General features: G+C 44.5%; 2 protein-coding genes across 2 annotated transcripts; one reads left to right on the top strand and one right to left on the bottom strand.

Moving 5' to 3' along the window:
• Positions 1–185: 185 nt before the first annotated feature.
• Positions 186–1,985, top strand: lingo4a (leucine rich repeat and Ig domain containing 4a; the record flags this gene model as incomplete). Its single annotated transcript, XM_079488395.1, has 1 exon — positions 186–1,985. The coding sequence occupies one exon, from the start codon at positions 186–188 to the stop codon at positions 1,983–1,985; it is 1,800 nt and encodes a 599-aa protein (XP_079344521.1).
• A 6,399-nt stretch (positions 1,986–8,384) lies between these two features.
• Positions 8,385–14,565, bottom strand: LOC306890969 (ras/Rap GTPase-activating protein SynGAP-like; the record flags this gene model as incomplete). The annotated part of the gene is made up of 11 exons (XM_079488396.1): positions 8,385–8,414; positions 8,781–8,853; positions 8,930–9,141; positions 10,612–10,785; positions 11,451–11,909; positions 12,022–12,621; positions 12,736–12,937; positions 13,105–13,286; positions 13,369–13,570; positions 14,106–14,342; positions 14,435–14,565. Coding segments are annotated over 11 exons (2,502 nt in total), but the record flags the coding sequence as incomplete, so codon positions are not given.
• Between the last annotated feature and the right edge of the window lie 5 nt (positions 14,566–14,570).

Below are 14,570 nucleotides of genomic sequence, written 5' to 3' on the forward strand. Positions count from 1 at the left end.
CAGAATTGGTTCAGGGGGTTGGTGAATGAGTTACATGTTGTGGTCATTGTGTCTCAAGTACCAATATTTGTGAGTAAACAATCGAGAAAAACTGTAATTTGACATGTTGTGACACCTGTGCTTCATGATGATGTCGTGTCTTATTGTGCCGTTCGTTCCCGAATGTGTGTTGTTTTTATCTCCAGATGTGTGTGGCTGCTGATTGGAGGTGGCTGCACTGGTGGGTGGTCCTGCAGTGGTTAGTGGGCGTGACTCTAGGGGGATCATGTGACCAGCGCTGCGACTGTCAGCCCCCGCTCCTAACGGTCAACTGTTCATCCAGACACCTGACGCGTGTTCCAGACAGCCTTCCAGAAACATCTGTGAGTCTGAACTTGAGTCATAATGTCATAAAGACTCTGACGAGGGGACAGTTCTCCAGTGTGACGCTGTTAAGATACTTAGATCTCAGTCATAACACGCTGAGCGTCATCGAGGTGGACGCTTTCCTCGGCCTGCACAACCTCCAGACACTGACCCTGTCTGATAACCGCCTGAAGATCATTCCTGTGGGAGCTTTCACTGGTCTTCCAAACGTCCAGCGCTTGGACATCAGCGAGAATGAGATCCTGGTGTTTCTGGACGATACGTTCAGAGACATGTTGTCTCTGCTGACGCTGGAGGTGAGTGAGAACGATGTGGTGTTCGTGTCAAGCCGCGCGTTCGGCGGTCTGCTGAATCTGCAGGAGCTGGACTTTGACAGATGTAACCTGACGTCAGTGCCGGTGGAGGCGTTGTCTCTTCTTGCTAGACTCTCACGCTTGCGTCTCTGCAGGATGAGTCTCACCTCGCTGGCCAACAACTCTTTCCGTCAGCTGAGCCGTCTGCGAGATCTCAGCGTGTCTCACTGTCCACGGCTGAACTCTCTGGCCGTCAACAGTCTGATGGGACTGAATCTGAGCTCTCTCACCGTCAGTCACTGTAATCTGACTTCTGTTCCGTGTTCTCCTCTTCATCATCTGGTGTATCTGACGGATCTGGATCTGTCCTATAACCCCATCAGCAGCGTCCAGTCTCATCTGCTCGCTCATCTCTTAAGATTACAGCAGCTGCACTTGGTGGGCTGCGGTCTGCTGACAGTGGATCCAGGCGCGTTCCGCGGCCTCACCTCCCTCCGCCTGCTCGACCTGTCGGCCAATGGGTTGGTGACGTTAGAGGAGTCGGCGTTTCAGGCCGCGAATGCCTTGGAGGTGCTGAGGTTGGATGGGAATCCGCTGGCCTGCGATTGTCGTCTGCTCTGGGTGATGCGCAGACGCGCGCAACTTCCCTTCAGGGGACACTCGCCGACCTGCGCCAAGCCTCTGCGGGTACAGGGCCGGACAATCGGCAAACTCACAGAGGCGGAGCTTCCCTGTCGGCAAGCTCGAATTCTCAGCCGCAAGCCTCAAGACGTTCGCACGGACGAGGGTCACACCGTCCTGTTCTTCTGTGGAGCGGATGGAGATCCCGCACCGTCCATCTTCTGGCTGAATCCCCGACGCTCCCTCCTCTCCGGCTCGGGTAGAATCCGCGTGCTGAGTAACGGGACTCTAGAGGTGCGCTATGCGCAGGTGCAGGACAGCGGCTACTATCTGTGTGTGGCTTCCAACGCTGCAGGGAACGACAGCGTCTCCGTCAGTCTGTGGGTGCGTGGATTTGCAGGTCCTACTCGAGAGCGTTTGCCCTCACTCCTTCCGGAGGGGTCCGGCCGAGCGGCAGTCAACGGCTCTCAGGGTTCACTGCCGTTTCTGTTTGATGTGAAAACGCTGGTGATCGCTGTCACGATGGGCTTTATGTGTTTTCTGAGTTCAATGGCCGTCTGTTTCATCTTCATGTTCTTCTGGAGTCAAAGCAAAGGTCAGATCAGACACACAGCGACTATTGAGTTTGTGCAACGCAGTTCAGCAGGAGCGGCTGGAGCAGTGAAGAGCACAGAGAGGAGCAGATTCAGCGTGAAACTCATCTGAAGAAAACACACGGACAGCATGATGCTGATAAAGTGGAATCCATCATCGTGACCTCTGCGTGACCTGTGATCAGACTTACACTATGGGTTCAAGGTTTAGGGTCACTGACTCCAGTTTTATTATTAATTTTATTTTACATTTCTGTGTAATAGTAAACTCATCCAAACAACACAACTGTAGGTTTGTATAACTCTGGTATATTTAATGATTCTTTACAGAAATGTTCTCTCATGATTTTACGAAAAAGTTTTTCTTGAGGATTCACCCTGTTCGAATTCTTCTTGATTATTTAGTCATCCATTATAAAACAAAGCAAATCATAGTTTCTAATGAAATACATAAATGTTTTTAAATAATTCAATTTTAAGATCCTGAGAAACATTTCAGTCATGTGGATTTGATGGATTCTGTTCCTACGTTTTCTTATTCCTGAACTTTAATTTGAATGTAGACATGAAAAATGCTGGGTTATTCTCAACAGAAAGGGACGAACCCATTCATTGGGTTAAATGATCCCACCAAAGGGTTTATATTTGACCCAACGATGGGTTAAAACAGCTCAGAATTTTGGATTAAAACAACCCATCATGGGTTCATTTACAACCCAACGGCTGGGTTCGTCCCCTTTTGAAAATATCCCAACAGTTTTTAGAGTGAGAGAAATGCTTTGTGTGTTGGTTGTGTGTTTGTGAATGTGTGAAACAATAACAAAAGATTAAAACTGAAAACACACATTTGTGGTGATGTCTAAAAATCTGAGACTACTGAAAATGTTTCTGTTTTACATGATCAGATTCTGCTTCAATTCTGCCATTCATCAAACTCAGACAAACAAACAAACTCCTCATGAAATCATTTCATTATATCAATAAACTTCAACAATATCTTATGTGTTTCAACAGAAGCCAGAAAAATCTCAACATGACACATTTTCTCACATTTAACCTGTGACCCAACAACCCAAAGTAGTTTATAAGCTTTTTAAAATGCAAATGATGCGAGTCATTAAAAGCAAACTGTATGTTCCCGAAAACACATTAGATGTTGAGATGCGAGATTCATCAGATTCTTGCAGCCTGAAGATGCTGATTTGTGTTTTATTGTGTTCGTGACTCTCGTGTTCTTACTGTCATGTGATCTGAGAGAAACTGGTTTTGTGTTGTTTACACACTGACTGTAAAAACCTCACACAAGCTATTGACAATTATATGAGAGACGTTTAGCAATGTCAGTGATTACCTGAAATTAAAATATGTGTAAGAAAAACATAAAAAAAAGCGTTTATGTTGAATAATGTCTGTATTGTTCGTTCATGATATTATATATATTTCTGTCATTGTTTACGGCTGATTAGTGTTATCATCTGAGATTCATGTTTACATTTCAGTTTTATGAACTACGCTTGTTTTACACATCTGAAACATTTGTCAACACTCATAAAGAAAATATTTACATTATTTACATGATCTGGGACCCGTTTCAGAAAGCAGGGTAAGTGCAAACTCAGAGTAAGTTAACCCCAGAAAACGGGATACTCTGGGTTTTCAGTTTCAGAACGTGAGGTATATCAAACCCGTGACCGCGGGGTAAGTCAAGCCCGTTTCAGAAATCAAGGTATCTTCTACTTAGAGTGAGTAACCATAGTAACCTACTCTGTGAACCTAACCTGGTCTGGAGCAGGTTTTATTCCACTAACCCGAGGTTTGTTTCAATCCCCGCCCCTTTTAGAAGCACGAGCGGTGTTGAAATTGCCTTCGCCGTTTGTTTTTTCATTCGTTTTCCTTAATCGCGCACAAGTTCGTAACACAGACATTAAATGTCCGTTTATTCAGTACCCGTAGACGAGGAAGCTGCATTCATTCAGAGAGAGTTACATTTACGTCGGGAGAGAATATATGGTGAAGCCCCGTTTGGATGTTTTATCATATCCGGAGGATTCTTTATTTGAGCGATACAGTTTTTCTTTACAGTCCATTAAATATATTCACAATCTGCTTCATCCTTACATCACAAACCTCACTCGTGAACGCGCTCTTACATCTGAGCAGATTCTCTGTTACGTATCTTTGCTAATGGAAGCTTTCTATATAACACCGGGGATGCAGAACACGTTAGCAAGGCAACTGTATGCAGAGCAGTAAGAAAAGTGTGAATCGCTCTCAAGCTCTTTTTATACATTTGTGTTAAGTTTACTGTGAGAGCCATCAAAGAGGAGTTTCATAGGATTGCAGGTGAATGGTGAACGTCTTTCTGAATAAGCTGATCAAATAAATGTGCTCTTGCTGCCAACTCTAATAATTCAAATACCCTTTAGGATTTCCCAATGTGATTGGGGGCACATTTAAAAGGTCCAACTCGCCCCGCTCTGCGCGGGCTTCGAACTGCCGTCGGTCAGAACGAGGGACGGGCGCTCTAACCACGAGCCTAACGACCGCATTCTCTATTGCGTCTGTCGCTAGAGCATCTCTAGCTGGCCTCCGTTACACATAGCTGGAGCAGGGGCAAGCATGGCCAGTTTTCTGTCTTCTACAGCCACAGTGCTCGGTTCTCATATCCTCAAAACTTTCAAGGCCAGTTTATTAAATATATCAAACATTTCCCAGTCAGGCATCCTACTAGCAAGAGCATTTAAACTCACCGGACTGAAGGATGTTTTTATATTTCATTTCCAGCTTCTGCCATGTTCTTTTTATTGCAGAAGGATTGCACCTACATGACAAAAAATCGTAGGTATATATGTTTATACATATACGATACGATATACATTATATATATATATATATATAGTGCCTCCAATTCGACTGGCGAGAAATAAACGGAGCGCTTTTTGTCACGTGGCGTTGCCATGGTGAATCGTGTTATCTTCGCTCAATTGATGATGGCTTTTTAAAGCCGCGGTGATGACGCGTAACCTCGGCTGAACTTACTCAGAGTGGATTGAACTCATTGAAACCAGCTGTTCTGAAACAGAAAACTCAGAGTAGCGATTATCTGAGTAAATCAACTCAGAGTTCATATTTTAACTCAGTGTTGCATGAACCTCCTTATTGAAACGGGTCCCAGGTGTCTTTAAATGAACTAGACGTTATGTGAATGTTACATAAAACATGATTTATTCCAGCAGTGATTCTCACCTTCTCTCTTCACCGGTGGGTTGAGTGTCCTTATTAAAATAAACCCCAAAATCACATCATGTTTCCGTTTTTTAGGGTCGCTGTTTCCTGACTTTTCGAACAATGTTGTTTTCCTTAAAGCATTAAAACAGTTTGCATGTATTTAACATTCAGTCATATTCTGTCAGAAACCAAGCTGGACAATCTGCACCAGTTTATACAAAAGAAAAAGCAAAATTCATTTCACAGTCATCATAAAATATATAATAAAAATAGAATAGAATAGCATTTTTTGATTTGTCACGTCAGTCCTGAAACCCCTTTTTCTGCTAGTTTTGAATGTAGCTTAATTCTAAATACACAAACGAGACAGTAATGAAGTATTCTCACTGTTGGTAGAATGTTGATATCTGTATTTAAAAACATTAAGACAATTCATTACAGACTTTGGGTGCATTCTATATCTTTATTTTTCATTTCTATCTCTCTGTACTAAGCTACTTTGTAACAGTGCAAACTTGTGAAATGCGTACGTGTGCATAAGCAACATGAAGCAAATCTCTTGATCCACGTTTGGAATAAAAAAAGAACATTTAAGCATGTATATATTGATTTATTTGTTTGTTGAAATATTTAAAGTTTCATAATATTTCCCCAGAAAATGTAAACTTTTCCATATTCACAAAAAGAAAGACATTTGTGTTTATTAATCATTGTCCATAAAATGAAGTTCATAATTACAATAATAATAATATTTGAATATAATATCTTTATAATAATATGAACATTCAAAACATCACTCTATATTCAGAGATGCTTCACTCTAGAATCAACAAATCTCTTGTGCATTCAACAATATTTCCATGGGTAAATATATAAATATATACATCCTACACTCCTGAAGTTTGTTTGGAGGCTCGGGGAAACGCTATGGCTTGTCCGTGTCTATGGCTAAATTGGCGGGTGAATCCCTTTGTAAAACCATATCATCATCATCATCATCATCATCATCAACAAGAGTCAGCTAAGAGCTAGAGTGCTACACAACGGGGATAAAGATACACGATCACAATCTGTTTTAGCATAATCCATCCCTTATACACATACAATGGCTGAATAATATTATCATCAGAAAATTGTGCCAGAATGTCGTGAAAAATGATGTAATGAAAAAGAATCATTGATTCTCGTTTGATTTGTTCGCTCATAATCCACGTCTGTACGGCAGCAAATGTAAATCTGATCAGGCTTTCAGCCAATCAGCACTGTCGAGAACTCAGAGTTCAGCCAATCGGCACTGCTGTGAGCTCTTTATGGGACTGTAGGCACAGAAACACTATTCATTAGTATTTTCTCATAACTATTATTACCTGAAATGCAGACAAAAGTAATACTTTCAACAAAAAATAAATACAAAGTAAGTGACTTAAGCCCCAGCAAAGCATCTACTGGTGTATATGATTATCATCCATCAAACATCGAGAAAAGAGAATAAAATCAAGTGACTAAAAATGAGAGAAACCTTCAATCATTAAATCTGAAATCTATGTACAGAAACCAGCAGACAGCATCGGTGTGTGTGTGTGTGTGTGTGTGTTCTGTTCCAAACACGATTTTATTGACTGTTTAATCTAACGTACGCATGCACGCAAGCACCCGGCCCTTAGTTAACTTCCAGTCTGTGTTCGGTTATAATATAACAAGTTCATTTATATTCAATGTATGTTAATGGTATTAAATGAACTTCAGTACTCAACAGTTATTGATTCTTTGTGGAGGTCTACCAGAAGTTAAGTTTGGGGCACGTAACGTTTGTTTATGTTGTAGCTGCTGAAACCGTCTATACTGACCACATCACAAACTCACTGAGGAACCAATAAAAGCACATACTGTCCACTATATATAAACACCAACAGACTGAAATATCTCTCATGAGCTTACAAATCCTCTCATCTGAAAGTGATCAAGATTATATAACTGTGCCAACACACTCATTTCTTTCATTAAAAAACCAATGATGTCTTTTGAATGGCGGATTTGAGGTGAATAATGAGGTCAAATGAGAGAGATGTGTAATCAGTATGTGATGTAGTCAGCACACTGGAGTTCAGAAGAGAACCGTCACGTGTTTCTACATCATTTGTGGCTTTATAAAGCCTTTGAGATTTTCACTCATGAATTCATTGTCAAAACCAGCCGTGACCCGAGCACATGTCTCTCCTTAAACCACAGACGACACACAACAGCCAATCCGAAGAGTGGCAGCTAATAACATACCCGTGTGAGTCTTATGGGTATTCTTGTGTAACCGAATATCTGTTTCTAAACGTCTCTCCTCACACACGTCTGATGTTTAACTCCCATGAGAAGAGATTTCAGTGCAACATCGCTGTTGTGACTGTGTTTAGGACAGAAACCTGTGTTGATGTGGAAGAGGTTTGATTGCTTTGTCTCATAGCATCTGGTTAAGACACGGTGTCATCACTAAACACACACACACACTGATAAAATCACCTGAATGATCTCAACACACACACACACACACACACACACACACAGAGAGAGAGAGAGAGTCTGTTGTCTGTGGTTCAGGTCTGTCCACTGTCACACTGAGAGCTGTGGAAACTTTCCTCTCACAGATGAGATCGTGAAATAAACAGAGTGTCTGACTCGCTCGTCCTGAGTCTCGTGTCTCTGAATGGAGCTCTGTAGGCACGGAGAGGAGAGCCCGCCCCCTTCTCAGGACAGGAAGAGGCGGAGTTCTGAGCACTGTGACATCGTCTCATTGGCTCGGAAAAAAATGTACCCGCTCAAAACAACATAAGAAAAAAAACAAGATTGTTATTGAGTCATTATTAGGAAGTTGATCAAAACACAAACACACATAGACAGACAGACAGACAGACAGACAGAGAGAGAGAGAGAGAGAGAGAGAGAGAGAGAATAAGAGAATAAACTCTCTGTCTGTCTGTCTGTTGTTCTGTCAGTGTGTGATTGTATCGGCCTCATCACGTTGATTGTCGTCCATTTGGCTCAAAATTTCAGATGAAAATGAGACACATCTGCTAAATATATGTTGATATATCTATCACAGATATAAATACACATATAGAGATACTCCCAGTGTGTGTGTGTGTGTGTGTGTGTGTGTGTGTGTGTGTGATAGAGAGAGAGAGAGAAATCATAGAGCTGGAGTCATTCTTCCTGCTCAAGTTCTGCCTCTCTCTCAGCCAATCAACAGACAGTCCTGGGTTGTGGTTTAGCCAATCACATGACCACCGACCAATCAAGTTCCAGAATGGGCACCATAAATGGGCTGAAAAGAAAAGCAAAATGGCAAAAGTGAGTCTCTGACCAACAACAACAAAACAGATTCATCATTTAAATATTCATTTATATTAGAGCTGTCACAGTGTAGCGCTGTTGTCAATAACTGTAAACACCGTGTTAATTTTACACATATGATCATTTTGTAAATAACTTGTTAATAAGCACTTGACACACAGACACACACTCACTAAACCAGTACACACACACACACACACACACATACAAAGACAGACAAATGTGGCATGACAAAACAACACACACACATAACGAATGACTTGAGTGTCAATATTATTTAATAGGATGCTGCAGATGGACGCATGATGGTCTCTAAAGTGTGTGTGTGTGCGCACACCTGTTCCGTAAATATTCTGCTCTTGAGGTCTGGCATACCACTTCCTCTCAGCTCACCCTCGACTGCCATCAACCTGTAACACACAGGCCATCATTCCCACAATGCTCTGGTTCTGGGGCTCACAGCGGCTGGTGTGTGACGTGTCTGACCTGTTGATGATGCCTTTGATCTGCGAGTCTTTCTCCATCTGTTGCATGTGCAGACGGCGCTCGCTGTCGTCCAGACGACTCTGATACTGCAGCAGGATTTTACTGGTCTGATGTTCCTGTGACTGCAGACGCCGCTCGTACTCCTCCAGCTTACGGTGTGACATCATCAGACGCTCCTTCAGAGAGTGAATCTCCTCCTCATATTCACGCACCTGCAGACACATCCAGACCTCATCCGTCACGAAACTGACCTGCGGCGACATCAGGAGGATACATGCAGGGGCGGCGCCAGCCGATTTTGCCGGGGCTTAAGCCCCAAATGTAATGACTGTCACTGAGCAAATCTGAAACTGGACAATAGCCGATGTAAACCCCTGAAATCATAAGTTGCTTTATTTCATTGCGCTCTGGCTTTGCATGTACTGCATACATACAGCCTGTAAAGATAGACCTTAAAAATAATCTAGCCTATAGAATTCATTCCTTTGCTGTCGGTAGCCTATGGGCTACTCCGTTTCTTCCTCTCTGGGCCATGAGCTAGAACAGTCACCGCAAAGTGCCAGTTAACAACTGAGACAGTCAGCGAGCAGGAAAGAAAAATGAAGCAAACAAGACTTTTGGTATTCTTCAGAAAGAAGTCAGTGGGTAAGAATTCAGTTCTTTTATCCTTAAAGTCTGAAGATCATCATCTGGCTGGCTTTCACTGTAGGCCTATTTGTTTAACTAGCTAGTTATTACTACCGTTAGGTTAACGTTATGCGTTAGCACTTATACTGGCATCTTCTAGTACCGGATATCCTCCGGATAAAAACACAGGAGAAGCTGAAACAAGTGATAGAAGATTGCTCACCCTCTCAAATTTAAAATAACGTGATCATCATCAAACATTAAACAGTGTGTAAATCAAAAACCCGCTTAATATTACTAAAGGGGGACCGTCTGTCTCGCATTTTGCGGGAAGCTTTTAAATTTGAAGCTTTAGATTTAAAATGTGAAGCTTTGTTGTCATGCAAGTCATAAGCAGTGTGCCGCATTTTAATGTCATCTGCATCATTTTACTTTATCGTCCTTTAAATAATTTTTTTTAAATTTAAAATTTCTAAAAATGTTTAATAAGAAAACACTGAACATGCGCAGTGCAGCCGTTATAATTGGTTCTAGGCTAGCTAGTGCGGGGAAACAGAACAACTGCTCTTCGTGGAGAGGGTGTTTTCTCTGAGCATGACGTGGATGCTTAAGGAGATCGTGATGTTGCTTTGATTAGGTCTGATGCGATCGCTCGTGCTCATCGGGATCCGTTTTTATAAGCCAGTTTGGCACTGACAGCCGACCACGCCTCCGACGTTGCATTAGTCAGACGCACGTATACGTCATTGCTAAGCCCTGGATGTCCTTCAATGCTGGAAACACCCTGGATACATGTATAACAGCTTCTTATTTCTTTAAAGCTTCATTTCTAAAGTTTCGCTGATAAACAGTTCACTGCACTTTCATTTGTGTAAGTCACTTTATATAAAAGTGTCTGATCAATGAAGAAATGTTTAAAAGACTCTGGAGATTGAACTGCGTTGTATGTACGTGTTTCAGTACGTTACATATGACATCTGTTTATGTCTGAAATGTGTTTTAAATTCTTCACATGTTTGACTGGACTGTGTGTTTAATATTGTAGAAGCACTGACCCGGTCCAGACGAGACTCATCCATGCTCTTGGAGTGTTCTTTCAGTTTAAAATCCTCTCGGTCCACACGGAGACTCTCGATGTCTGCAGACAGATGTGGCATGTTAGAGACCCAGGCCACCGTACGCTCGGACGCAGCTGTGGGGGGATTGAGGGTGGACGGAGATTTGGAGCCCTAAAGATAAAACCAAATAAAAACTCAATGATGGAATGAGTGTGAGACATGATCTATTATGTGTAAGAAACGGCAGATTCCGGATTTCTGATGTCTCTAGTTCTCAGTAAGACTGCTTTACATCTGATTATTAAACATTTAAATGCTTGATTCTGATTGGCCAGTGGCGACATTACAAGGTTTGTTCTTTACAAATAACAACGTTGTTTCTGACTTTAAAACCGAATCTAAACGGCTTTTCCTTGCAGAAGGTTCTGCATTCGGTTAAAATGAGCTAATAAAATATTTCTAATTCACCAGTAATGTCCAGTTTATTTCTCATGTGGTAAGTAGTCGTGTAATAAACGGGATAATGTACAAGCAGCCGCTGTTATTGTGAAATAATCCCCTTCAGTGAGACACAAGACCCTCCGCTTCACGTCCTGATCACACTGAAGGGGATTATTTCTGTCGGCTCTCTGAACATTATCACTCACATAATATCAGCAACTGGACTGAGCTTTCAGAATGATGGAGGCACTGGTGTGTGTGTCTGAGCCACAGTTTTCCTGTAGTTCAGTGATCAGAGCATGACGTTAGCAACGGTTCCATTTCAGGAATTGCACAAACTAAGAAACAAATGTATAGTAGTCTGCCAAATGCATAAATGTAAATGTGTGTTTGACCTGTTTGTTCGGGGTGGCCTTGAGTTGATGTTGAGGGTTGCTCTGTTGCGCGGGTTTGGCCGGTTGGTTACTCTGGGGATTTTCTGCATTCTCATTGGCTCCCCCCTGAGGCGTAGCGTTCTCAGTGGCCGTGCTGGACTGATGCGGCAGCCCGGGGGCGGGGCTATCCTTCGCTGACAACTGCTGCCTCAGCAACTGCCTCGCACCGAAACTGGACTCGGGCGACTGCAGCAGGTTGCCGCTCTGAGGACGGGCTTTGGGGGGCGTAGCGTTCGCGGCCGAGCTGACCGACAGTTGGTGGGAGGGCTGGGGTCTCACACGCTGAGAAGGAGGCTGTCCCATGGAGGCCTGACGGACGGGATGAATGGTGGTTGGAGGTGTGGCCAGAGAGGAGGGGGTGCCAGTACCCGTGGCCGTATGTGGGGTGATGCCCATTAAAACCTGCTGCTGAAGATTCTCCTGACAGCACAGAGCGAGAGAGAGAGAGAGAGAGAGAGAGAGAGAGTGAGGGTTTCAATCCTTTCCAAAAGCAACCCGTAACATGACATCACTCACACATCGGTGGGATTACCTGCACCTGCAGCGACAGCTGTCTGCGGGCGTAGTCGGCCTGGTTGTGACGCGTGAAGTCGTCGCTGTAGCTGTGCGAGTGGACGATGTTGGGCTGCACCAGACTGTTCTGCGTCCGCAGGGCTGAAAGGTCTTCGCTGCGAGAGAAGCCGCTGTGGCCGAACGACGGCACACCGAATCCCACGTGACCGTTTTCGGGCTCAGGAGCCAGCAGCAGAGGGGGCGGGGCAGCAGAGGAGACGTGCGGCGGCGTGTGGTACTGCGGCCCGTCAGAAGCCAGGTGGAATAGAGGGTTCTGGAAGGACAGAGGCACGTGCATGGCGGCCGCCTGCTGCTGCTGCTGCTGGGACAGCGAGTCCGTCGTCAGGCCACCCGAGTGACTCAGACGCAAACCACCCGACATGCTGGAGCCTCCCGAGCCCGCCGACACACGACCTCCGGCCCTGAGAGGAGCGCCGCCCAGCGGACCGTAGCCGGCCAATCCGGCGAGAGACCCCTGAGATGAGTTGAGCAGATCGTTGACGGAGTGCAGATTTGAGACGCTGTTAATGCGTGAATCCTGCAGGTCCATCATAGAAACACTCTTATTCACACTGAGAACCTGAGACACACACAAAACAAATTCATCTCAGCTTCTGAGTGGTTGCTACAGGGTTGGTCTGGGTGGTTTATACCTGCTCTTTAGAATGTTGCATTCATGTGTTTGTGTGTGTACCTTTGGGTCTGGTTCAGTGATGTCAGAGCTGCTAGTGCAGTAGGCGGGGCTTGAGCGTGCAAGAGGAGGGCGGGTGACATAAAACACATCTTTGTTGCCACGGTGGTCCCGTTCAGAGAAAGCAGCCATGGCGGGATGAGATAGAACACCGCTGCTGGACAAACCCGCCGTGGGAGAGGGGAGACGAGAGATGTCTATAGAGCTGAATACACACACATCATGTGACATCACGTCACTGTCAACATACGCACTATGACAGATATACTCATGTAGATTTACTTTAAGATTATCATTCAAAGAAACTATAGTGGTACTGGAGTGCAGACCCAAAAATATTAGCATAATCACCACCATAAAACTTCAGATAACCTGTTTAGATCTCTCATCATGAGACTCTGGAAGTCGTTGGTGGCGAGGCGACTGAAGGCGGGTCGTGACAGGTGACGTTCGGGCGGCTGGTGACTGGCCTGACGGTGCAGCTGAGGATTCCGCAGTGCCACGCTGATGTCATTCAGTAACCGTGGCAACGGCCCCAGTTTCAATATGGCATCCTAAAGCAACAGAAGAAGATGACTGAACAAACTGACAGTTGATGTGGATGAATGTGGATGATCATGTGAATGATGTGCGTACCTTACTGAGCTGTGCCATGACCTCCCAGAGTAAACTGTGCAGGATTGAAAGCTCTCGGCCCAGGTCAATATAACCCTCGAACGCTCCTGCGTTACTCACACACTCCAGATTTGAGATCTCATAGAGAAACTGCTGCATGGAGCCCCACTCCATCTCCAGAAACTCATTCATGAAGCACATATAATCCTCCTTACCACTAAACCTGCACATGAGAGAGACACAGACATCATGCAGTGAAGAGAGAGAGAGAGAGAGAGACAGAGAGAGACATGTAGTGAAGAGAGAGAGAGAGAGACAGAGAGAGAGAGAGAGAGAGAGAGAGAGAGAGAGAGAGAGAGAGAGAGACATGTAGTGAAGAGAGAGAGAGAGAGACAGAGAGAGAGAGAGAGAGAGAGAGAGACATGCAGTTATGATAGAGAGAGACATGTAGTGAAGAGAGAGAGAGAGAGACAGAGAGAGAGAGAGAGAGAGAGAGAGAGACATGTAGTGAAGAGAGAGAGAGAGAGACAGAGAGAGAGAGAGAGAGAGAGACATGCAGTTATGATAGAGAGAGACATGTAGTGAAGAGAGAGAGAGACATGTAGTGAAGAGAGAGAGAGACATGCAGTGGATGACATGAGACAGATAAAACACACAGACAGACACATGTGAGAACGACACAATGAGACGTCATGAATTGTCTCACGTGACAGTGTGCCTGCGTGTGTATGTGTGAGACGGCTGAGAGCGACACTGACTTTGAGAAGCTGGCCAGGTTCTGCACCACCTTGGCGATGAGCGTGAGTGTTCGTGAGGTGCGTTCAGATGGATACTCCTGCGTCAGATTAAAGAGAGATGGAGACATGATGGCAGGACACAGGAAGCGCAGGAAGAGAGACGAACTGATGAGACGATCTGCGATGTCTTCTCGACCACGTTCAGCGCACCGCACGCGCCACGATGCAAAAACCTCCTTCAGTTCCCGAGGAAACACACTGTGCACAAACAACATAACTCAACATCACTGCTGACAAAGATGACAAAACTCTGTTCATGAGCAGATGTTATGTGTGTTTGAGGAACCGACCAATGAGAGTTGATGATCTTGCAGAGTGCTAGCTCGCAGCACATGCGCAGATTAGCCTGATGATCGGCTAGCACTGACGGAGGAGTTCTCATGGGATCCACCTCACAGTTCTCCTCAGACTCATACAGCGCTCGAA

The sequence above is a fragment of the Barbatula barbatula genome, assembly GCF_947034865.1.
Source record: "Barbatula barbatula genome assembly, contig: scaffold_212, whole genome shotgun sequence".
Classification (NCBI taxonomy): Eukaryota; Metazoa; Chordata; class Actinopteri; order Cypriniformes; family Nemacheilidae; genus Barbatula; species Barbatula barbatula.